This window comes from Numenius arquata, chromosome 2 (genome assembly GCF_964106895.1).
Source record: "Numenius arquata chromosome 2, bNumArq3.hap1.1, whole genome shotgun sequence".
NCBI lineage: Eukaryota > Metazoa > Chordata > Aves > Charadriiformes > Scolopacidae > Numenius > Numenius arquata.
This window is the reverse complement of record NC_133577.1, coordinates 32,345,290-32,366,895: the sequence shown is the minus strand read 5'-3', so window position 1 is coordinate 32,366,895 and position 21,606 is coordinate 32,345,290. Positions and strand designations below refer to the sequence as shown.

At 53.4% G+C, this 21,606-nt stretch overlaps 3 protein-coding genes across 5 annotated transcripts; 2 read left to right on the top strand and 1 right to left on the bottom strand.

Annotated features, from left to right (window-relative positions):
• Positions 1-362: 362 nt before the first annotated feature.
• On the bottom strand, positions 363-4,056 carry POLR1C (RNA polymerase I and III subunit C). 2 transcript variants are annotated; one of them, XM_074168825.1, is made up of 9 exons: positions 3,971-4,056; positions 3,805-3,876; positions 3,585-3,692; positions 2,548-2,680; positions 2,309-2,428; positions 1,952-2,104; positions 1,625-1,774; positions 990-1,106; positions 363-677 (listed from the first exon to the last, which is right to left on the bottom strand). In XM_074168825.1, exons 1-9 carry the CDS (start codon positions 4,037-4,039, stop codon positions 559-561), a joined length of 1,041 nt encoding a protein of 346 aa, XP_074024926.1. In that variant the 5' UTR covers positions 4,040-4,056; the 3' UTR covers positions 363-558. The 2 variants fall into 2 exon arrangements, with proteins under 2 accessions (XP_074024926.1, XP_074024928.1); XM_074168827.1 differs by lacking the exon at positions 2,309-2,428 and having other exon boundaries at positions 559-677; positions 3,971-4,039.
• Positions 4,057-4,379: 323 nt separating this feature from the next.
• YIPF3 (Yip1 domain family member 3) lies at positions 4,380-9,674 on the top strand. Its single transcript, XM_074168865.1, has 9 exons — positions 4,380-4,472; positions 4,553-4,753; positions 4,828-4,934; positions 5,577-5,622; positions 6,005-6,097; positions 6,440-6,571; positions 7,097-7,210; positions 7,678-7,801; positions 9,184-9,674. Exons 1-9 carry the CDS (start codon positions 4,392-4,394, stop codon positions 9,303-9,305), a joined length of 1,020 nt encoding a protein of 339 aa, XP_074024966.1. The 5' UTR covers positions 4,380-4,391; the 3' UTR covers positions 9,306-9,674.
• A 5,198-nt stretch (positions 9,675-14,872) lies between these two features.
• Positions 14,873-20,832, top strand: LRRC73 (leucine rich repeat containing 73). Of its 2 annotated transcripts, XM_074169146.1 has the most exons (7): positions 14,873-15,144; positions 15,621-15,781; positions 16,795-16,917; positions 18,155-18,255; positions 18,932-19,065; positions 19,320-19,358; positions 20,706-20,832. In XM_074169146.1, exons 1-7 carry the CDS (start codon positions 14,873-14,875, stop codon positions 20,830-20,832), a joined length of 957 nt encoding a protein of 318 aa, XP_074025247.1. The 2 variants fall into 2 exon arrangements, with proteins under 2 accessions (XP_074025247.1, XP_074025248.1); XM_074169147.1 differs by lacking the exon at positions 19,320-19,358 and having other exon boundaries at positions 18,932-19,115; positions 20,762-20,832.
• The last annotated feature ends 774 nt before the right edge of the window (positions 20,833-21,606 follow it).

Sequence of the window (21,606 nt, the reverse complement as noted above, 5' to 3'; positions counted from 1 at the left end):
CCAACCCCCTGCTGTGGGCACGTTCATCTTTCACTAGATCAGGTTGCTCAAAATTGAGGTCAACCTGACCTTGCACGCTTCTAACCCTTTCTTAACAGGAGAGGTGTCCCAGCCCTCTGACAGTACATCCTTTTACATACCACATTAACTACCCCAGAACTGGTTTGAGACACTCGCAAAACAGCCCTGCACTGATACTGACTTGTTAACTCTTACTGACCTGCTGCGAAGTGCTTTAGCACGCTGCCATATCACTCCTCTTCACATACTGTATGCAATCTAAAATGCATTATTCACCTTAAGACCTGCTGCATGGTCTTCTCTGTGTATTAGTCTCACAATTGGGAGCAGCACAGAAGGAGACAGCTGTAAAGAAAAGCCTTTATTTTAGTGCATCTCCTCACTGAGGCTCATTACCAACAGAAAACAAATTCAAAGAGATGGTCCTAGGATTCAACAAGTCCATCTCAAACCTCTCGCCGATGGAAGAGGAATCACCCCTGCAGGCAGATACAGGAAGCCCAGAACAGCAGTGCAGGGATACGCTTCCCAGCCCAGTCACTCCATATGCACAGAGTCCAGCTCATTCAGGAAGCGCTGACACTTTCCCATCAGGATCTTGATGGCTTCACTCACCAGCACATCTGGAGGCAAGATACCCGTCGACTCCACTGAAACTGCATAGAAGACATGAGTCAGCACAGCCACTAGGCAGCTTCAGCCTACACCTGGCTCCAGCATTTCTGTCCCTCGTCTTCCCTTACACTGCACTCCTGACAAGCCAGATCTTCACAGCCAGAGGAGAAGAGGTTACATTTGCCAGAGGAAGCACAAACACATTCAATCCCAAAGCAACACCTCAGTAGTTACCCACTGGAACATGAACGTATGAATGCTGATGATGTGGGGGGGAAGTGGGAGGCAGGGGCCCAGCTTGTCTGCACAAACCACAGCAGGGCTCTACGACCTGTGGAAAATGGGGCACTTACAGATGTAATGGTTTCGCACTCTTGCCAGACGCACAAGGTTTTTCAAACCCTCGTGACGGAAAACTTCTCTGCTGAATGTGTCCAACCGTGCATTGGCTACTCTTGCCACCTTTTTTCCTAAAGAGAAAAAGATGAAAGCAGATAGGTGCCTTGTGGTGCTTACCCCTCAAACGTGTACTCCCACATCAGCAAAGGCAGCAAAGCTATCAATATAAAGAATTAACACATCCCCAACAGACTGGTCTTCTTGAACAGTTCCAACCCAAACACAAAGCTTGTATGTACCCCTGGACAGGACACAAGAAGTCTTCTCCACACTCAACTGCTGGAAAGAGCAAGCTCGCTATCCAGTCTTACCGACAACTGAGCAGTACTGGAAGCTGCAGTCAGCAGCTGCAGGGCTCTGCAGGTAGACTCCCAATGCCTTAGTGTTTCAGGGAGATCCCAGTTCAGTTCATCACCCAACACATCAGCTTGTGACAGCTACTCATCCATAAAATCAGGCTCAGAATAGCATGAACAGTTGCTGATCAGCAAGACACCACAATGTGGTTTTGTCTCTACGAGGTTTGGCTCTAGTCTCTCATCAGTCTCTGCTAAGGCTTGTAAGGAACTTTAGAGCAGGAAAACAGTACCCTTGATGTTCTGGATCTCAATGACTCCAGGGGAAAAGCACTTCTGCAACAGCTCAGCTGCCTCATCCTCCACAGGCTGCAGGAGAGTAATGTCAGGAAGCAGTCGATAACTAGCCGTGGCCACAGGAGAAAACTTGGCATGATCTTTACCTGCACAAAGAGTTAGAGTTAAGGATGAGGGCAGGCCTCAGAGGACAAGAGTGCAAGGATACCAGGGCCTAAAGTTCCAGGGAGAAAGCCATTTCTCCACCTTTCCCCTTTGCATAGCTGTGCCGTAGTCCAAGCACTCACATTCCTCCTCCCGCTGCCCCAGGACCCACAACTCACCTATACCCTTGACACAGTGCATAAGCACATCTATTTCCTGGCCAGGCCGCAACAGTGCAATGAGGATGTCATCATGAACAGGTCGGAAGTCAGCATCTGGAAAGAGGTCTGTCTGATTCCCCAAGGGCACCCACGTCATATGTTTACTGTACACTGCGAAGAGAAGCCACAAGCATCAGCCAGCTGCTGTCTCAAAACAGGTTGCTGACCTGTACAGGACTGGAGACGGCAAAAAATGTGTTTTGCAGAATGAAGGAATCAGCTCTCTTTACTCACAGGGCTAAGAGAACAGTCCAAATCCTGTCTCCCAAGACCAAAAAAGAAAAAAATGGCACCTATTTTTAGAAGAGATCTCACCTTTGTGATTGAAATATAGTTCATTAGGATCAGATGATTCCTTGGCTGCCTGAGGGTTTCGGCTGCATTTTATTTTCAGCTGGAACTGCAGAGTATCAATTTCTGTGCCTTCTTCATCTCCTGGGAAGGGGAGAACAGCATAAGCCTCTATGGAATCACACTTTTTCTCTGTTTACGCAACCCTGATTTCCTACTCCGGGGTAAACATTCAATATTTCTATTAGATCCAAGACTCTCACCTTGGTTTCTATACTCAAAGAGTCGAGGGTCAGCTCGGATCGGGACGAGGCCCAAGCGATGAGCAAGAATTTCATCCTGCACAATGGATGTGTTGTTGTACACAAAGACTTTCTCTACAGCCATTGTTGGCACCTCAAGGAGATGAGAGATAAAGTCAGCATAAGATGACTGTTGAGCTACAGGCCAACAGAATATCCAGCTAGAGTGTCCCTTCTCTCCCATAAATAATATTCAGTGTTATTTCTGCCAAATCTGGCTACCCAATATACCCTTACACCCAATATACACCCTTCCCTGTTCCTTTTTTTTTTTTTTGTAAAAAAAGGAATGACCACAAGAAGTGATGGGCAGGCTGATCCACAGACACTACCAATAGCACACTTTAAGAGCAACAAGCGCCATCACTCATGCTGCTAAGGCCCTAACTCCCTCTGGGCACCTGACACGTGCAGAATGAATTCACAGAATCACATGTGGTTGGAAGGGACCTCTGGAGATCATCTAGTCCAACCCCTCTGCCAAAGCAGGTCCACCTAGAGCAGGTTGCACAGGAACATGTCCAGGCGGGTTTTGAATGTCTCCAGGGACAGAGACTCCACCACCTCTCTGGGCAGCCTGTGTTCTGCACAGTGGTCTGCCACCCTCAAAGTAAAGAAGTTCCTCCTCATGTTTAGATGGAACTTCTTCTGTTCAAGTTTGTGCCCGTTTCCTCTTGTCCTGGAGGCTGGGCACTACTGAAAAAAGACTGGCCCCTTCCTTCTGACACCCACCCTTTGAGTATTTATATGTGTTGATCAGATCCCCCCTCAATCTTCTCTTCTCCAGGCTAAAAAGACCCAAGTCCCTCAGCCTTTCCTCGTAAGAGAGATGCTCCAGGCCCCTAATCATCTTTGTAGCCCTCTTCCAAAACCAGAAGCTGCCCGCAAGGGTTGACCTAACGCAGGGCCCTCCCCGCTCCTCGGCAGGGACCCCCGTGCCCTCCCCGCACCGCCCCGGCGACCCTCGGTCCCTGCCCACCCTCCCTCCGCCGCCCTACCTCGGCCAGCAGGATGCGGCGGAAGGCGTTGGCGATGGCGGCGTCGATGCCCACCATGTCGAACTCCAGCGCGCCCTCCTCCTCGCGGATCACGTCCACGCGGAACTCCTGCAAGGGCCACGCGCCGCCGGTCACGCCGGGCTCCGCGCGTGGGACCCACACACACACATACACACAACCACTCCCACCGCCGCCCCAGCCGCCGGCGGCCCTCACCCACCTCCTCGAAGCGCCGCTGGTCCCAAGCGTCCTCGTAGCCAGGGTAGTTGCCGGGGAAGTCGGTGGTGTGGACCTGCGAGGAGGTGGACAGGTGGCGCCATGAGGGGGGCTGGTAGCCGGGGGCCCCTCAAACCGCCTCACCCCACACCCCGTCCCGCCCCGCTCACGTTGCGGACGCCGAACTCGCCCAGCACCACGCGGTCCCGCATCTCGTCCGTGCGCCGCTTGGCCGCCATGGCCGCCGCCGCCAGCGGGGGGCGGTGGAGCGGGGGGCGGTGCTCCCCGGCACGTGACGGGCCTCCGCCCGCCCACGCGTGGCCTCGCCGCTCCCGCGGAGCGCGGCGCTCTCCCACCGACGGCCGACGGGACCGGCGTCCCCGCAGCTGCGCATCCCGCCCGCCTCGCTCCCCCCCGGGCTGTCTTGTCGTTCCCCGCCCCTGCTGCGCCCTTCCCCGCCCTCCGCCACACACAAGATGGCGGCCACGGCGGCTCTCCCTCGTGAGAGTGTAGGCGCCGCTCCGCCGCTAACGTCACATCCGGGTGAGCGGCAGCAGCCAGCGCGGCGCGGGCCGGGCCGGGCCGGGCACCATGTCCGCGCCGGGGGCGGCGGCGGGCGGCGGCAGGAGCGGTACCGCCGCCGACTGGGGCGGCTTCGAGGACAACATGCAGGTGGGGCCGGGCTGGGGTGGCGGCGGTGCGGCGGGGCCCAGCCGAGCGGGCGCTGACCGAGCCTTCTTGCCCCGGCGCAGGGTGGCGGCTCCGCCGTCATCGACATGGAGAACATGGACGACACGTCGGGCTCCAGCTTCGAGGACATGGGGGAGATGCACCAGCGCATGAAGGAGGAGGAGGAAGAGGACGGCGAGGCAGGGGCCGCCGAGGAGGAGGACGGGGAATTCCTGGGCATGAAGGGGCTGCGGGGGCAGCTGGGCCGGCAGGTGGCTGACCAGGTGAGTGCGGCACCCCGCCGCCCCCAGCCCCGGTGGGCCCCGGCCGGCCGCTGCCACCTCCCTTCTCTCCGCAGATGTGGCAGGTGGGGAAGAGGCAAGCCTCCAGGGCCTTCAGCCTCTATGCCAACATCGACATCCTCCGGCCCTACTTCGACGTGGAGCCTGTCCAAGTGCGAGCCAGGTGGGCAGGGCCCGGCCTGGGCCACCTCCGCCGGGGAAGGAACCGGGAAGGGGACAGCGACTTCTTGCCAGAGGGGGGGGATGGCTGCTCCCCCGCCACCAAAGGGAGCACGCCGGGGTGGGCTGCCAGCCTTGCAGCAGGGCTCAGCTACGGGGAAACAAACTGTGCTTTGTCCCACTGTCCTTAATGAGGTCCCCCAGGTGGGCCGGTCGCCCTGTCACTCGGCATTGCTGCACAGGGCGGAAAAAGGAGCTTTGGAGCATCTTCAGCCTATTAGCGCTCAGCTACGTTATGTGGCTTCTGTTGGGCTTGCGACATAGCTGTGTCCAAAAAGGCAAAGTTTTGTGCGGCTGGATGAAGAAAGGTGCCTTTCCTTCCTGCTGCTCTGTCGATGAGCTCTCACCCCCAGTGGATCCCTAAACGTTTTCATTGAATCCCCCCGGCAGAGTTAACCCAGTAGGTTCTTCTCCTTTAGTTACCTTTTGTGACCCTTTAGAAGGAATCTCTGTCCCCCAGGGCCTATGACCACAGCAGAAAACACTGGTAATGAGTGTATGGGATTTCTTACTTTTGAAGCATTTTGTTAACCATCCTGTTGTCCTCCCTGCTCCTGGTGTCATTCCCTGCTTTGGTGTGATGCAGGCTGCTGGAGTCCATGATTCCTGTGAAGATGATTAATTTCCCACAGGTGAGTTCCCTGTTGCTGAATCAGACTCCGTGGCCAAGTGAATGTTCCACAGGCACCTTATAGAAGTAAAGTAGTTCATGTGATTAAGGACCCGAGTTTGTTAGGTGTTCATCTCCCTGAAAGCATTGGTAAACCCTTCCCTGTGGTTGTTCCAAACTTCATTGTGCTACCTTTAGTGCTGCTACAGTTCTAGACTTCACACATCCCAGACTCCTCATCGCCCAACCTATTCTGCCTGGTTCCTGTCAGCAGTGGCCTTGCTGTTCCTTCTTAGGCAGCTAGGTGATAAACATCAGCCAAGGCACTTCTTGCATCCCTTGGGGTGGGGAGCCTGGTATTGAGGAGCACTAACGAAACTTCCCTGATCTGTCTCTTCTTGTAGAAGATTGCAGGTGAGCTATATGGACCCCTTATGCTTGTTTTCACACTGGTGGCCATCCTTTTGCATGGAATGAAGACCTCGGACACCATCATTGTACGTTAAGTCTTTGCGATAAGTTGTGGTTTAACTGAGCTCTGGATTGCTATAATGACGCTAGAAATGGAGAGGGAACCTCTTCCATGACTGAATAGCATCTTGCTGAAAAGCACATGGATTTGAGGAAGAACCTGTTTGTTTGGGGATGGGAGGAAGGACGCATCAGAAAGTCTTGATGCTCTGCTGCTGGGAGAGCTGGGGTGTAGGCCACGTGGCACCCTGAATGCTGCTAGCCAGCTACTTGATAATGCCTAGAAAGGCTCTGGGACTCAGAGGTGGAATTTAGGTGCTGGCAGGCCACTTCTTTGAGTCTTCCTCATCCTGATGCTGTCTCCACAGAGGGAAGGCACACTGATGGGCACAGCCATTGGCACCTGCTTCGGTTACTGGTTGGGCGTCTCCTCTTTCATCTATTTCCTGGCATATCTGTGCAACGCCCAAATCACGATGGTGCAGATGCTGTCGCTGTTGGTACGTAAAAATGGAGCTACCCCAAGGTGCGGGTTGGCTGCATGATGTTGCAGCACAAGCTCTTCTCAGACAACAGGGAAAGTCCTCGTAAATCGGTGGTCCCAAGTAACTGCACTTGGTACAACCTGGAATTCCAGGATCCTCTGACTTGCCCCATCCCAGGCACAGCAGTAGCAGAAAGAGGCAGTTCTTCCATGCAGGTCTCCTGCTTTGCACTTTGTGATCTGAGAGCCTGGTGGTAAATAAACCAGGAGATTCCAATTTCTCTGGAATCAGAGGCTCTGTCCTCTGTTTCCCAAGTTGTTGCAATCTCTGACATCCCTGTGAATCCTTCAGACAGATTATCTGGGTGTGAGCTGCTGTTAAAATCGTTGTGCTGGTTGACTCTTTGGCGTTGACATTGAATGAGTGGTTTGTGAAGCTTTACCTTGGTGAAGCATTGCGGGAATAGGCTGCTCATGCTCTTGATCGATGGCCTTTTGTATGGCACTGACGCTTGTAACATGAATATTTTTGTTTTGTCAGGGCTACGGTCTTTTTGGACACTGCATCACTCTCTTTGTCACCTATAATATCCACTTCCACTCCCTTTTTTATATCTTCTGGTTTGGTGTTGGCGGACTCTCTACACTACGAATGGTAAGGGACAAGCAGCCTGGGGACTTCCTCTTCTGGGGACAAAAAAAGGGAGAGATGTGTTGTTTGTTATCTGTTCCTTGGGCCTCTGGCAGTTCATTTCACAACCAGTCAGGCTGCTGTGAAGGACAGCCTGACACTCCTGGGTCATTTGGCCACTGGTGTATGGAGGTGACACCTGGATTAATATCCTCACCCATTCTAACAGCTGCAGGAGGTTTGGTCCCTTACAGCCCCTGCTGCTGTGGAGAGTCGTGCCTGAGCATCCCATGCTGTTGGTGAGGCTGGGCAAGGTTCACTACGTGAAAAAAAGTCAGATTACTCTGAATTTGTTGACGCAAACTGCAAGAAAGGCTGTAAGCAGTGTTTCCATTGGCTCTACTTGGCCCCATCCTCCTGTGTGCTCCTGACTGCAGTGCCAGAGGTTCAGGTAGCAGCTACCTTGTCTCTCATCTCCACCTCTCTCCTAGGTTGCTGTGTTGGTGTCACGCACCGTGGGGCACACCCAGCGGCTCATCCTGTGTGGGACCCTTGCTGCTCTGCATATGCTTTTCCTCCTCTATCTGCACTTTGCTTATCACAAGGTGGTAGAAGGTAAGCAAGGGAGATATGAAGCATATCCTGGGGGAGGAGGAGCTGCTTTTTGCCATCTCTGAGGGAAAGGATGGACAGTTTGTATCTGACCTGAGGGCATCTGTGCTGGTTTCCAACCCAAGAATGACCTGCACTAGCTTTATTAGAGGGAGCTGTCAAAGTAGGGCAGCAGATAGGCGTGGGATAGTTTCTATGCACTGAGTTTTAGTACTTAAGACCAAAGTTGGGAGGCAGGATACTTACTCTTTCCCCACAAGTGAAGTGTAACAGCACTGACTGTTCTTGTATGCAGATGTCCAGTCCCTTCCTGAATTTTGTTGCAGTCGGGTTGCTTTTCTCTGATCAGGAAATGTGTCACAAGCCTTTCTCCTTCTTTGTGTAACACCTTTTTTATCTCGTGTTGTACAACACGTAGCAGAAGCTGCATCTTTCCCAGTCAGTGCTGTTCACCAGGCTATACATGTTCAGGTCCCCTTTCTGTGTCTCTTTTTTCTCCTAACAAAGTCTCAATCTCCTTTAAAAAAAAAAAAATAGGTCTTCCCCTACCCCATTGCTAGAGTTTCCAGATCCCTAAATATGCAATTCTGCAAGTTTCTTTATGAGTTTAGGCAGCCAGACGTGTTCATGGTATTTCAGATAAATCTGCATAATTTGAGGTTATAGCATAGCATTACAAGTCCTTTAAATGTAAATACTATACTTTTCTGGATCTGTTCTTATGGTGAAGGTTCTGAGCCCTGATCTGCAACTTTTCTGCCAATGAAATAGGATAAAATATACTCCAAGCAATTTTCTTCAAGGCACTCCAAGACTCATGATCGGTCTTGAGAGGGTAATTGACAGGGACTGGAGGACACTTATGTCAGTCTGTGTGTTTCCTGCCAAGCGTCATCTCTGTTTGCATTGCAGTGATAAAAATCCCACATTGCACCCTGAGCTGCAGCTCCTCATGTGAGTCTGCAAGTCTATCTCAGGATGAAAGCAAACAATTGGTCTAAGAGCAGGATCTGTGCTGGGATGAGGTGGGGAGAGGATTTTATCAACCTGCATCGGCAGAGCAGCGTCCCTGGCAGTGTCTGCATTCGGGTCAAATGGCAGAGGATCTGGCACCCAAAAAGGATCTGTTTTCCTCTTGGGAACATGCGGTTTCCCTGCCCCAAGGACAAGCTCTGATCTGTATCCTGTGGTCTCTGGATGGAGGTGTTCAACTCCTGTTCAGTCTTTGGGGCTAGATGTCTCCTCTCGTCACCTACAAGTGCTGTGCATGTCCTGGGCCCTGCCACCATCAACCACTACCCAGCCAGAGAGAAAAGCAAGAAGAAACATGCCATCTGCATCTAACTAACTCTTGCCACTCTCCTCTTTTTTTCTGTTCCCTGCAGGTATCCTGGACACATTGGAAGGACCCAACATGCCACCGTTTCAGAGAGTTGCCCGAGACATTCCAGTTGTTTCCAATGCTGTACTGAACACAACAGCCAAAGCCATTGCATTGACCCTGTAGTTTCACAGACTTGGACTTGCTTCCTTCACTACTTTTGGGCCTGCATAGGGCCATAATAACTTGCTGCCTCTTAGGAACAGGACAGAACAGCAGGAAGAAGGCTTGGGGTTTGTTTTCCTGGACCTGTCCTTTAGGTTGTGGTTTTGGGCAGCTGAGTGGACTGCACCTTAGTGATTCAGGAGAACCGTGCTCTTCCCCCAACCAGGTCTGGGCTGTCTTGAGTAGAGTGGTTCTGTTGCCTGCATGTTTAGCTGGGATTTCCCAGTGCAATTTGTCCCTTACCGCTCTTTCCGCTTGCTGATGTAACCCCAGGGCTGTCTGCCCTGTTCCTGTCCTGAAGAGGGAAGAATTAAATTGATGTTGGTGCTGAGTGATGTATTACGTTTGAGCCTACTTGTGTAATGGGAGAGTGGTGTTGGATCTTGACACCTTTATCTGTCCTGTCCTAGACTCAAAACAGGATTCTTTGCAATTTTCTGCTGTCCTGTTTCAAGTACTCTCTGATATGGGGTCTGTCTTGGGCGCCTTTTCTATAGGCCAAAAGGCACAGGAACTTTAGTTTCTTAAGATTTTTCAGGAACAGCACAACATTTAACTACATTCTCTTTATTGTCATGTTCCAGACTGATCCCTCTGTTTTCACTTGGTCCAAGCTGCTATCTCACCTCACCATCCCTTCTCCTGCGTACGTCAGAAATGTATCTGTCCTCATGCTTTCACAGCACCTTTTGTTCTTATCACCCTTCTGCCCATGTTGCTCTGTGGGACAGCAGTTCTGACTGCAGGGGCAGCATGTTTGTGCATGGTTTTCTGTGGATATTTCTATTAAGAGGCCAGTTCAGCCCAGCCTCGTGCAGCTTGCTGTCATGTCTCCCAGCCACAGGACTTTAACCCCATCGCTCTGAGCAGGAGCTGCATCCTGCTCCCCCAGACACAGTCTGCTGTGTCCTGTCTGACTTTTCAAGCTGAGTCTAGGTCTTTATTTCTGCAAGGACTTCTGGAGCCTTAAGAGAGAATCTCTGGCAAACTCTTCTCCAGGGTTTTTCCATTAAACAAAGGGAGAAATGGGGAGTGTACAATGGTAGTAGAGTTGGCATATGTACCTCCAGCATACTGGTGCAGGAAAGCTGCAGTAAGAATGGGGAAGCAGAGCAGCCTAGCCTAGGCTTACTGCAGTAACTCACAATTGTGTAGTTCAGACGTAGCTTTCCCTCACTGCTCTAACTTGTACTGGTCCAAGAGTAGAAAGCTGTTTGCTGATGTCTGGCTTTCACCTTCTCTCTCTTCTCCCTTTAGCTCTGGATGACTTGGGAAGAGGAGTCACTTCTCAGAGAAGTTCGCCCTTACACTTTTATGCTGGGGAAAAAAAGAAAAAACCCCAACCAAAAAAAAACCCAACACGATGTTTCCCTTTCTTGGTATGCCAGCAAGCTAGCTGTGCACAAGGCAGACAGCGTGTCAGAACTGCACTCTTTTTTCACTATGAGGGTGGTGAGACACTAGAACAGGTTGCCCAGAGAAGCTGTGGATGCCCCATCCCTGGAAGTGTTCAAGGCCAGGCTGGATGGGGCTTTGAGCAATCTGGTCCAGAGGGAGGTGTCCCTGCCCAAGGCAGGGGGGTTGGAACTTGATGATCTTTAAGGTCCCTTCCAACCCAAACCATTCTATGATTCTTTGGCCTCTTGGTTATATTAGTGGGAGAGGACACAGCTGTAGTGGCATTTGGACTAGTGCCAAGGTGTAGTGAAAGAGAGGAAGATGGCGCCAGCTGGTGTCATCAGGCTGGTCATCTGCTTCCGTTAAAACAAAAATGTCACTGGATAGGACTTGAGCATTTTCAGTCACAGACCTACTTTTCACTGTAAGCTTATTCCTGCGTTCATTACTTGTCCCCCTTCCAAGAGCAAGAAGCTCATCTGCTAACAAATACATATGTAATAGACACCTCCTCTCCCCCTCTTGTCCTGCCCTGCCCACCCACCTTGGGAAACTTTTTGTGGCTGAAGAACACGACTCAGAGCAAGTTGTTTGGGGGAATGAAATTAATGATTTGGGCTAGTAGTTTTTTGACTGTTTTTTGACCAATTGAACCACTTTAAGCTCCTAGAATTTCTATTACTTTTAAACCTGACAAGATGGAAGTGTTAGTTTGTAATGCTGTGTGACTCTGATATTTCCCTCTTCATAACTGCAAGGGAGGTTGGTTTCCAATTTGCGCTTCTTGCCCTGACAGCCTGGAACGGGTCTGTTTCTCGTGGTGCAAACCCTCCAAGCACAGGCGGGGGGATGGAAAGGAAAAAGAGACAATTGTGGCTAGAATAAGTCCAGCCAAGAAGAAAAATGACTCTGCACCACACTCTATCACCGCTGATCTACGGACACTGTCAGAGGAGAGCTGTGCTCCCCTCCCACACCTAATCACTTAGCTAAATCAGAGGGATGAAGCTGTGTCCTGTGTTTTCACTCAAAGCACAGGAGAGAGCAGCGAGCAAACTCTTCATGCTTCCCCTGCACAGCTTGTGTGTTATGTCAGCTGCAGACAGATGACCAGGGTGACAACCAAGCACACTCTCAGAAGCTGGGGGGCTTGCTCTGCTCCAGTTCCTCAGCCCTGATTAATTCTCTGTGCAGCAGCAGCTGGAAGCTGAATTGTTCCGTACTGCCAGAAACTCAGCACTCAGCTGAGAGCTTCAGCATCTCCTTTTGCTGACAGAGAGGGACGCGCTTTTGCAGGGAAATGCCTGCATGCTGCAGTTGCAGGGAGTATGCTGAGCACGCAGCCCTAGTAAAGTCCCTGTGGGAGGGCATCGCTCGGTGCTTACTCAAGTCCTCTAGTTATCAGGACAAGCCTTACAGCCCTATCATGCCAGACTATCTCTGCCTTTGTTTCCTGCCATGGCTCTTGCTGCAAATCTAAAATAATTTTCTGCCTCCTCCCTTGCAGCAAATCTGAAATAATCTCCCCCTTTTGAGGAAGGGTAGCTCTGTGAGAACTGTGTAAGCTCCATTTTATTAAAGCTGAAATAAAAGTATAAGGTTGTCAGATTCAAAAGAAGAAAGTAACATGTATATTAAAGCATGCTATGACCTCCTCCTCTCCTCTGCAGTACCTGGGAGTCCAACCCTTCTTACAGTCCATCGTTGCTGCATTTATTGTCACCTTAGTTGTGTTTTGGGTTACGGGTAGGCTGTTTCTTCTCCATTTACTTTCCTTCCTGCGTCTAGTCCCATTCTACCTGCTCCTCATCCACTGTTTTTCTCCATTTATGTGTTCTGTCTTAATGGTATCAGTCTAGAGAGTCAACTCTCATTCTTTGTGCCCCCAGTAGGTAAACAATAAACTACCTTCCCAAACCTGCTGGGTAAGTGCACATGACAAGGAAGCAATATCTAGTTCTTCGCAAAATACCACTGCCAAATTCCCCTCTGCATAGCCCTTAATTAGGTTTAGTGAGCCAATGCTTTAAACCATTAGCTCCTGTGCCACTTTTCTCAATGTATGAGCACAAAGCAAGGTAGGACACTTGTCTCCTCAATGTGCTCTTCCTCCTGACAACAGGCAGTGAAAATGTCAGCTCTGGGGCTTTAGAAGCAGCCTGATGCTCTCTAAGCAAGACTTCGGGGCTGCTGTTGTCAATTGAAGTGGGACGTGTCCCAGGGGCTCTCCTCCAAGCACCTCTCTAATAATAGACTGTTTAATGAAGCATGGGTTAATTAGTGCCTGGAGGTAATTGTGAGGTGAGACTGAGTGCAGTCTTCCAGTCGACCTGTGCTGATCAGCAGCTGGTATTTTCCTCGTCAACCCCTGCCCACCACTCTGACATCCAGCCTCTGCCCCTTACAGCCCTGCAATACATAGGATCTCGTTCTCACCTGGACCATTTAACGCGCCCTTAGACATCAGTCGCTCATTTTTTGAAAGTCATCAGCTGTACCAGTACTGCACATCTCCATGCTCGCGGCCGCTGTTCATATCCCAGGGCAGCTGAGTTGCCAGGCCAGTGGTCTGTTCTTGGCACAGCTCGCAGGTACAGTATTGAGTCCATGCACCCCTGTGCAACAGGAAAACAGAGGGAGGCATGTGGACAGCTCTAGAGAACAGCAATGGATTACTCAAAGGGCAGTGGTGACACCTACACTGTAAATTAGATGCTGCAGCCAAAGTCTTACAGTTGACATCTGAGTCCAGCTTCTTATCTGGTGCTCCCCTTGTCTCGTTCAGGACCTAACGTGCAGCCCTTGGCTCAGGTGACCTGTGCCTCCATTTCAGTGGAAGAGAATTGCTTCATGTCCTCCTCCACATCCTACTTTCCTCCTCACTGTCCATCCCCTCTCTCCCGCTCTGGCCTGAAATCAAGCAGAGGACCCTGGGTTTGTCCCCGAGTTACCCACCAGACTGGAATTCACTTGGGCACTGCTATATGCAGCAGCCAGATTAGTTACGTGCAGAAAGCTGCCTACTTAGGCGGTTTAACCTAATTTCCACATCACTGGCTTGCTTTTTCAGCTCAGTGGAGTTGAAAGCACAGGGGCCCTGCTTCCTATTTCTCTCCGAGTACAGGATGACCCGACTCGGAGGACAGAGAGGGAAAATTCCTCTGATCCATACCTGGGAATTAGCAGGGGGGCAAGGTATGGCTGCCGGACTGAAGAGCTGGCGCTACCCCAACCCCTCCACCTTTCACCAGCTGCCTCCGCAAGCCCTGGGCTGCAAGAAGTGGTTCACACTGACCTCACCATTAAGCCATGGGTCCCAAGCTCGACGTGTTGCGGGTTTAAGCATAAATGTTGCCAAAGCCAGCAGGAGGATACTGTTCCTCAGGCCAAGAAGCAACTGGCCATGGCCTGATGGCTTCTGCCTCTTCCCCGGGCAGGAGCGATGCCAGCAGGGAGGGCCCTTCCCAGGGGCTTCTCCCACCCTCCCTTGCCTGCCGCACCCCCTCAGCAATCGGGACGCAGCCCCCGCCGGCCTGGGCCCCGCCACCGCGTCAGGGTGGCGGCCAGGAGCCGGCGGGCGCCGGCGTCGCCGCTCACGGACTTCGAGTGGCGCCGGGGACCCAAGATGGCGGCGGGGGACACCGGGGTGGAATGTGGGGGGGCCGAGAGGCGGGTGGCGGGGCGGCGGCGGCCCGCCCCGGGCGGTAGGAGGGCCCGGGGAGGAGGCGGGGCGGCCCGGCAGGTGCGGGCGGAGCGGGGCGGGGCTGCCCGGCCCCTTCCCGGCCGGTGCTGGCGCAGCGGGGCGGTGCGGCCCCGCGGGGCTCGGAGCCCGGTGCGGTGCCGGTCCGGATTAGCCCCCGCCGATGGCTCCCCCGGGTCTCGCCGCCGGCGGAGGGGCGGCGGTCCCGCCGGGTGGAGCGGGGCGGCCCGGCGGCCGCCGGTAAGGCTGCGCGGTGACGCCCCCGGGGCCGCGGTGGGCCGGGCCGGGACTGCCCGGCGGTAGCGGCGGCGGCGGCGCCCGCCCCGGCCCGCATCGCGCATCGCGGCTCCCCCCCGGCGCCCAGCCGCCGCGACGGGATCGGCGGGCGGCGGCGGCGGCGGGCGGCGGCGGCTCCCCGAGCGGGGGGAAGATGCTGCCGGGGTCCATCCAGATCTCCGGGGAGACGTTGTCGGGGGCGGAGATCCGGGACATCTGCGAGAGCCTGCGGGAGAACTCGGTGCGGCTGCTGTCGCTGCGGGGCTGCCAGCTCTCCGAGCGGGACTTCGGGCACGTCTGCCGGGGGGCGGCCGAGTCCCGCTCCCTGGCCCAGCTCAACCTCAACCTGGGCATCGTCTCAAACATCAACCGCGTCAAGCAGCTGGCCGAGGCCCTGAAGACAAACCGCTCCGTCCAGTCCCTCTTGTGAGTACAGCGGGGCGGGGGGGGGATGCCCTGGCCCCCTCCCGGGTGGGGACGGGTCCCGCGGGGGCTCGCAGCTCCGGGCCAGCCCCTGAGTTTAAGTCTCGTCGGTGGTAAAACGCCGTTGACGTGTCAGAGGGTCACCCTTCGCCCTGGGAGGGAGCCACCTCCACTTGTCCCCCTCAACCCTGCCCCCAGCTGAGCACGGCCCTGGCTTTTCGTCCTGGCCCCTCCAACCTGGGTTGCCCCAGTGGCAGGGGCTGCCCCTGCCCCGCTGGCATCCCCTGCACCCCCTCGTCCCGGGAGAGGAGGGCCACCATAGCAGCCAGGTGATCCCTGCAGTAGAGTCTTCCTGGGGCTTTTTCCCCCACCTGAGGTTAGGAATTGTCATCCTTATTTCGTCTGCTTGTCCCTCCCTGCTGGGTTAGTTAGCCCCCAGAAAGAAGGGTGCCTAGTAATTTTCCCTTTTACCTGCACAGCCTCCATGGGAGTCCCCTGACAGATGCAGGCTTGGCCCTCCTCAACCCTGCTCTCTCCATCCACCCCTCGCTGGTGGCTCTGGATCTAGGAGACTGCATGCTGGGTGATGAAGGCATCAACCTTATCTGTGGGCTCCTGCCACCTGACGGGGCCAAGTCCGGTAAGCACCAGGGGCTGTGGGCTGCACAATGACCAGTGGAGCTTGCACATAGAGCAGATGCATGCAGCAGTGAATCCTCAGCCCGGGAGGAGGCAAGCTCTATAGTTTGCCTGGGCTGAGGAATTTATTTCCCCAACTTAAGTAAAGCAGAAAAGCCAAGCAATAGAGGAGCAGTTCCCTCGGGCAGGCATGGTCTTTCTGCTATTGATCTGTCCTGCTGGCAGTTTGGAGCTCAGGAACCAACAGGTTGTTTCTGGTTCATGATGGGAGTGTTTGAAACTGGAAGAGGGGACAGCTTGGACTTTGAATTTATTATTTTGCATTTGCATGTTGGTAATGACCATACATAAATATATGGTGTACCACCACCTGAGCACTTGGCTTTATTGTCAGTGCCTGGGAATCGTCCCTGCTTGTGGGTGCACTTTATGAGTGTGTAGTTGGGTGGTCATAGCCTTAGCATCATGACTCAGATCTTTACAGGTGATGATCTTCAGTGGTCAGAGGCCAGTGGGCCAGTTGAGCTGAAAGCTGGCATGCGCTGAGGTAACACCACCCCTCTCTCCTGACTTTCAAACTGCTTTCTGCCTCCTCTCTCCAGCATCTTCTCGTCTGTGTGCTCACAGTGCCACTGATGCTGTTAGCTCAACTGGCAACCCTTTTCGGGTGCAAGCTTCAGAGCCTATTGTCCCTATTATCCTCTCTCCAACCTGTCACCTCATGCCACCTCTTGGTCAGTCACCTCACACACCCCTTACTTGTTTCCATTGTGTTCACTATTTAGGGTAAGCGAGACACAGTTTGGGAGAGCAGAGAAATGGGGCAGTCTAAGCATGGGCAAAGGAAAGGACACTGCTGAAAGCAGTGATGACTGTTGTCAAAGCAAACCAAACCCTTTAGCCTGTTGGAGTACAGGGGACACATCTCAAAGCTGTCCTGGTTAGCTGAACTAGTTCCCCTGAGACTGCTTTGGTGACCCTAAGGCTCTGGTTTGGCTTCTGTTTCTTCTCCAGGCCTCAAAGAGCTAACGCTGAGCGCCAACCCAGGCGTCACAAGCAAAGGCTGGGGACGCCTAGCCATTGCAGTGGCTCACAGCTCACAGCTCCGTGTATTGAACCTGGACTACAACCCCCTAGGTAAGCTGGGGGGCCAGGGAGGAGGGGCAGGGGACATGGCACTCCTGCCTCTCAGCATTTGTGTGATTTGTGCTGGTGGGTGGGCCAGGGACCGAGCTCTGGAAGGGCAGCAGAGCTTCACCAGCAGGATGGGGCAGTTTCTTGCATAGGTGCCTTCTGATCCCTGGCAGCGAGTTCACCCTGCCAGGTGCCCTCGGCTTGTAGGGAAAGCCGGCCTTGCTGCTCTGCTTGTGTGACGTGGCCACATGCCCTGCGGGGAGGCACAGAAAGGAGGTTGTGCCTTGCCCACTTCACTGCCTTTGTCGTCACGTTTGACCCTCCACGTCTCCCCTGTTCCTGAAGCCCTGGGCAGTGACGCCGGCTTGGCAGATGCAGTATGTCCCCTCGATCCCTCCTTCCTCTTCCAGGCGGTGGAGCAGGGAGGAGGAGGAGAGCCTGGCACTGGTTGCCATAGAAACCAACTCTCTCCAGCTCTGCTGCAAGGTGGTGGAGGAGGAGACCAGGCCGTGCCTCCCGGAGCATTACAGGGTGCACCCCTCCTTACCCCTTCTGGAAACGGAGCCTTCCTCTAGGCCCTGTCTGTCTGACCGGGTACCTCCTCTTGGGCAGGAAAGGATCCAGGGTGTTACCGCACAGCAACCTCTTTTTTTTTCCAAGAGAAGGTGTCACAGTTTTATGATATCTTGGCACTCGCCAGGGAATGTCAGGAGAAAGTGCTGAAGTCTTGTCTCTTCACCAGCCTCAATCTTTAATGCTCCTGGCCCTGCTGTGTCCACCCTCAAAAGTCTGTCCCCTTTCCAGGGATGCAGTCCATCAGCTGGTGCAGGGCCCCCTGTCTGGCTCCGACCTCCCCCTAGACTGAGGTATTCAGCTCCTTCTTCTGCATCTGAGATGTTAAAGGCCCTCACATCCTTGAGTAGGAAGGAGATTTGGGAAGACGTGTTCCTGAGGGAATAAAACCAATTTCACTGTGTTCCTTCATGTTCCCTGTGATAATCAATGACTGCTCCTGTAACCACAAAATGGTGCACCTTTGCCTTGTCTCTTTTCTCTGTTAACAGCTTTTTCTTTTTTTTTTTTTTTTTTTTCTTACCCAAGGTAACAAAGATTTGGAGATTGTCTGATGGCAGAAATACACAGAGGATGTTTCCATGACAGCCCCAGGTCCATGAGGGCATGTGGTATTACATGAGGGGAGGCAGACATTGCTCATAGCCCCGGTTTGCTTCTCCCACAGGTGACCAGGTAGCAGGGATGCTCGCTGTCGCTGTGGCCTCCAGTCGAACCCTCGAAGTTCTGGACTTGGAGGGAACAGGACTTACCAACCAGTCAGCCCAGGTAAGAGAGCCCACAGTTACTCTACAGCATCACTGACATCTCAAGGGCGCAGGTCTTGGCTGTCTATAGAGGCCCTAGGAGCTATACCTGCCTCCATACCCCTCCTTGTGTCCACATGCACCCCCTTCCCTCCCTGCACCCAGGGTGGCTGTTGTATTCCCCTGGCCCATGGCATTTGGCCACAGGAGGAGCTCGTAAGCCACAGCTCTGACCTAGGGCTCCCAGATCTCCCTCAAGTCAGCAGGGAGAAACACGCAGCTCTATTTGTAGTGTGGTTTTCTCAGAAGTAAGGGGTTGGAATTGTGATTGGGGATCAGAGCTAAAGCTCTGGGGACAGATAGGGACCAAGGCGTGGTAGCAGAGGCTGTCCTCTCAGAGCTCCAGCTCCCAGTGATAAGAGGGGACTAGCCTGGATATGTGGGAGCAACAGGATGTAGAGCAGTCCCCTCCTCTTTAAAAAGAGCCAGGAAATCCAAGCTCAGCTCTTCCCACAGAAAGATGGGAAGCCTTCAGGCTCTCAGAAGGCCCTGGCAAAGGGAGGTCAAAGCCAAGGGGAGGCAGAGGTAAGAAGAGGAAGGCTGGAGTTTGCAGGAAGACAGAGCTTTGAAGATCTTTCTGCTCAGCCTAGCTGCTGTTTGTGCTGTTTGTCAGCATGATTATCTTGCTCTCTGCCCAGACCTTGCTGGACATGGTAGAGAATTACCCCACAGCCCTACGGACACTCATCCTGGCGGAGAACAACATTAGTCCTGAGCTGCAGCAGCAGATCTCTGACCTGCTCTCGGAGGGTGAGGAAGAGGAGGAGACGGAGTCTCGCGAAGTCACAGCCAGGGAGAAGAACCCCTGGATCTGCCAGAACAGTAAGAGCTCTGGGACCTGGGCTGTGGGCAGGGGCTGGCAGGAAGGAATTGGGATGTCTGGGGTGTTTCTAGTGCCACTGGTCTTTCATGGTGGGGTTGATGAATGGGGTGTGTCCCTTCTCCCTGTGAACTAGAATCCAGACAGCCTCCAGGCACGACCTTCACGTTAAATAGTGTTGGGCTGAGCCACAGTTGGAAAGGCAGCCTCCAAGGACAATGCGGCTGCAGCAAAGAGTGGAAACGGTACCTCAGAGGTGTTTTCCCTGATGCTGCAGGAACGAAATCTTTGTGCAGTGTCTTAAAACTCAAGGGCAGGAGCATTAAAGATCTCAGGGACCTTTGCCAGGTATCCTAGCCAAAACTCATGTCATTCCTCACTGCTTCCAGAAGAACCTCCTGCAATCTGCACAGTATCAGCTATTCCTATCTCCATCCCAACCATGCAAGGGGATAGCCAGGTGCAACAGCCTATCTGTGCAGCAGCTTCTAACAGGGAAAAAAAAAAAAGTGTATTATGGAGACAGCAGTAGCTTGCTGTGTGTTGCTCGTATATATGATACTATATATTGTCATGACAAGCCTTGTGATCCTGCTGCTTTGGGGTTGGGTTGGGTTTTTTTACCTTTAGTTGTGCTTTCCCCTTCCGAATTCTCATATCAGACTAACAGCAAACAAGCATAGTAGCTCTCTGGGCCTCAAAACATCTATATCTTCATTTATTAGAGCCATAAAAATCCTTTACTGCCATCTCTGGCCAAGTTTTGGATCCAGTTTCCAGAAGTTGATCCCCAAAACAGAGATTCCATGCAGTAGCTTTGAATGTGTAGGACTGAATCTGAAGCACATGGGCACTGAAGATCTCCCCCCTCACATCCAGGAAGAAAATATTTTTTTCCTGTTTAAAAAGGGTTCTGGATGGGAAACTGGTACCCTGCTGAGTTTCTTACTTGCTATGTGTGCCCATCCTCCTTGCAGCTGATTCACTTGGTGCAGGGGGAGTCGCAGTGTTCCTGGCTGGTGCTCTGTGCTGTCGCAGAGCCAGCAAGCTGCCCTCACCTTCCTGAGGCAGGCAGGGAAGGGCTGCACAAACCCTCCATTCATGCAGCACAGGAAGTCAGGATTTCCAGACCTCCGCTGTCATAGAATGGCTGCTTGCCCGCTGCGTTCCCTGCTCTTGGGAAGGCACCGCCACCACCACCCTATGTGGGGTTGGTTGGCTTGCAGCCTGCTGGCCCATGCCACCTGGATACTGTCTCTGTAGCTGAAAGGACATGGTGAGTGCAGATTTAAAGGGCTGTGCAGGGCTGGGTGAGGGCATGGCTGGGCCAGCACAACCAGCATCACCTGCAAGAATATGTGGGGGCAGTTCAGAGCTGATGTTCCTCTCGACAGCCAAGATAACAAATGCAGATCTGCACCCTGGGCTCTTGCTGCTGTCTCCGCATTCCTCCTTCTCCAAACATCAATTCTGTTCTGCTGCGTGGCCACAGTAGACCTAGTTACTACTTAATCTCACAATCCTCTCAGCAGTTCACTTTCCACCCTGTGGCGCTCTAATTCCTCATCCTCACCTCTGGAGCTGGCATACAGCCCCACGCTCTCCAACAGCCCAACCCACTCATGGTTTTCTCCTTCTTTTGACACAGATTCCAGCTCCCAGATGGTCCTGATGACGTCAGGTCTCGGTGACAGCCTCTTAGCAGAAACAGAAATGTAGCTGGGCTACCCTGCCTGCTTCTGCCGAGAAGAGCACCATGCCCACTGGGGGAGCGTGTGTTTCCCCCAGCTCCTCTGCCTCCAGTGGGCTGCCCCAGCTGTCTTCTCACACATTTCACGTCCTGTTGATGCCTCCCTCTGCTCTCTGAGCACTGGAGCCTGGTCCAAGCAAATCTCTACACGCGTCTCTGTGTTGTCACATGCCCCGTTGGCTGCTTGTGATTGTCCAGTCACTGTACGTGTAGCTCACGCTGCCCTGCCTCTCCCCACACCCGGCTGTGCCCACAGGGTGCAGACTGTATTTATTCAGATGTGTATAAGAGATGTTCTTTCTATTGCTTGTATCGCTGTCACGATGAGAGTTTTATAAAGGTCACAGATGTGGCACCACTTGTGGCGGCATAAGCCTCCATCACTGCCTGGTGGCAGGAGCTGGGGGTGGGGGTGTTGGAAGGTGGGGAGGGGGCAGCAGCTCCTTGCCCCACTGCCCACCTGGCTGGTGGGCTCCCTCCATCCCTGGCGGGCAAACTCTTTGCCATGGCCTCCTGGAGGTTCTCTTCCCAGCCCTAGAGGGAGGTCGGGCATAACCCAGTTTGCTGTCCCATAGGCTTTCCCTCTGCCCAGGAGGGAGAGGGCCAGGCTGGAACCCATCTGGCAGGGAGTCTGGCGCCAGCTGTGCACCCTCTGGTGAAGGTTTCACTGCCCAGCCAAGTGCCCCTTGCTGGAGCTAGGCGACGAAGATCGCATTTCAAGGCCCGGATTAGGCTGGAAGATT

Excerpts from the sequence above, each read along its gene's own strand:
- POLR1C (XM_074168825.1), bottom strand. The coding sequence starts at position 4,039 with ATGGCGGCCAAGCGGCGCACGGACGAGATGCGGGACCGCGTGGTGCTG. Across the intron at positions 2,681-3,584 it reads GCCGCATCCTGCTGGCCGAG|GTGCCAACAATGGCTGTAGA; the intron begins GTAGGGCGGCGG and ends CATCTCCTTGAG. Across the intron at positions 678-989 it reads AGTGCGAAACCATTACATCT|TTTCAGTGGAGTCGACGGGT; the intron begins GTAAGTGCCCCA and ends TCTTCTATGCAG.
- YIPF3 (XM_074168865.1), top strand. The coding sequence starts at position 4,392 with ATGTCCGCGCCGGGGGCGGCGGCGGGCGGCGGCAGGAGCGGTACCGCC. Across the intron at positions 4,473-4,552 it reads GCTTCGAGGACAACATGCAG|GGTGGCGGCTCCGCCGTCAT; the intron begins GTGGGGCCGGGC and ends GCCCCGGCGCAG. Across the intron at positions 4,935-5,576 it reads CCTGTCCAAGTGCGAGCCAG|GCTGCTGGAGTCCATGATTC; the intron begins GTGGGCAGGGCC and ends GGTGTGATGCAG.
- LRRC73 (XM_074169146.1), top strand. The coding sequence starts at position 14,873 with ATGCTGCCGGGGTCCATCCAGATCTCCGGGGAGACGTTGTCGGGGGCG. Across the intron at positions 15,782-16,794 it reads ACCTGACGGGGCCAAGTCCG|GCCTCAAAGAGCTAACGCTG; the intron begins GTAAGCACCAGG and ends TTTCTTCTCCAG. Across the intron at positions 18,256-18,931 it reads TTACCAACCAGTCAGCCCAG|ACCTTGCTGGACATGGTAGA; the intron begins GTAAGAGAGCCC and ends CTCTCTGCCCAG.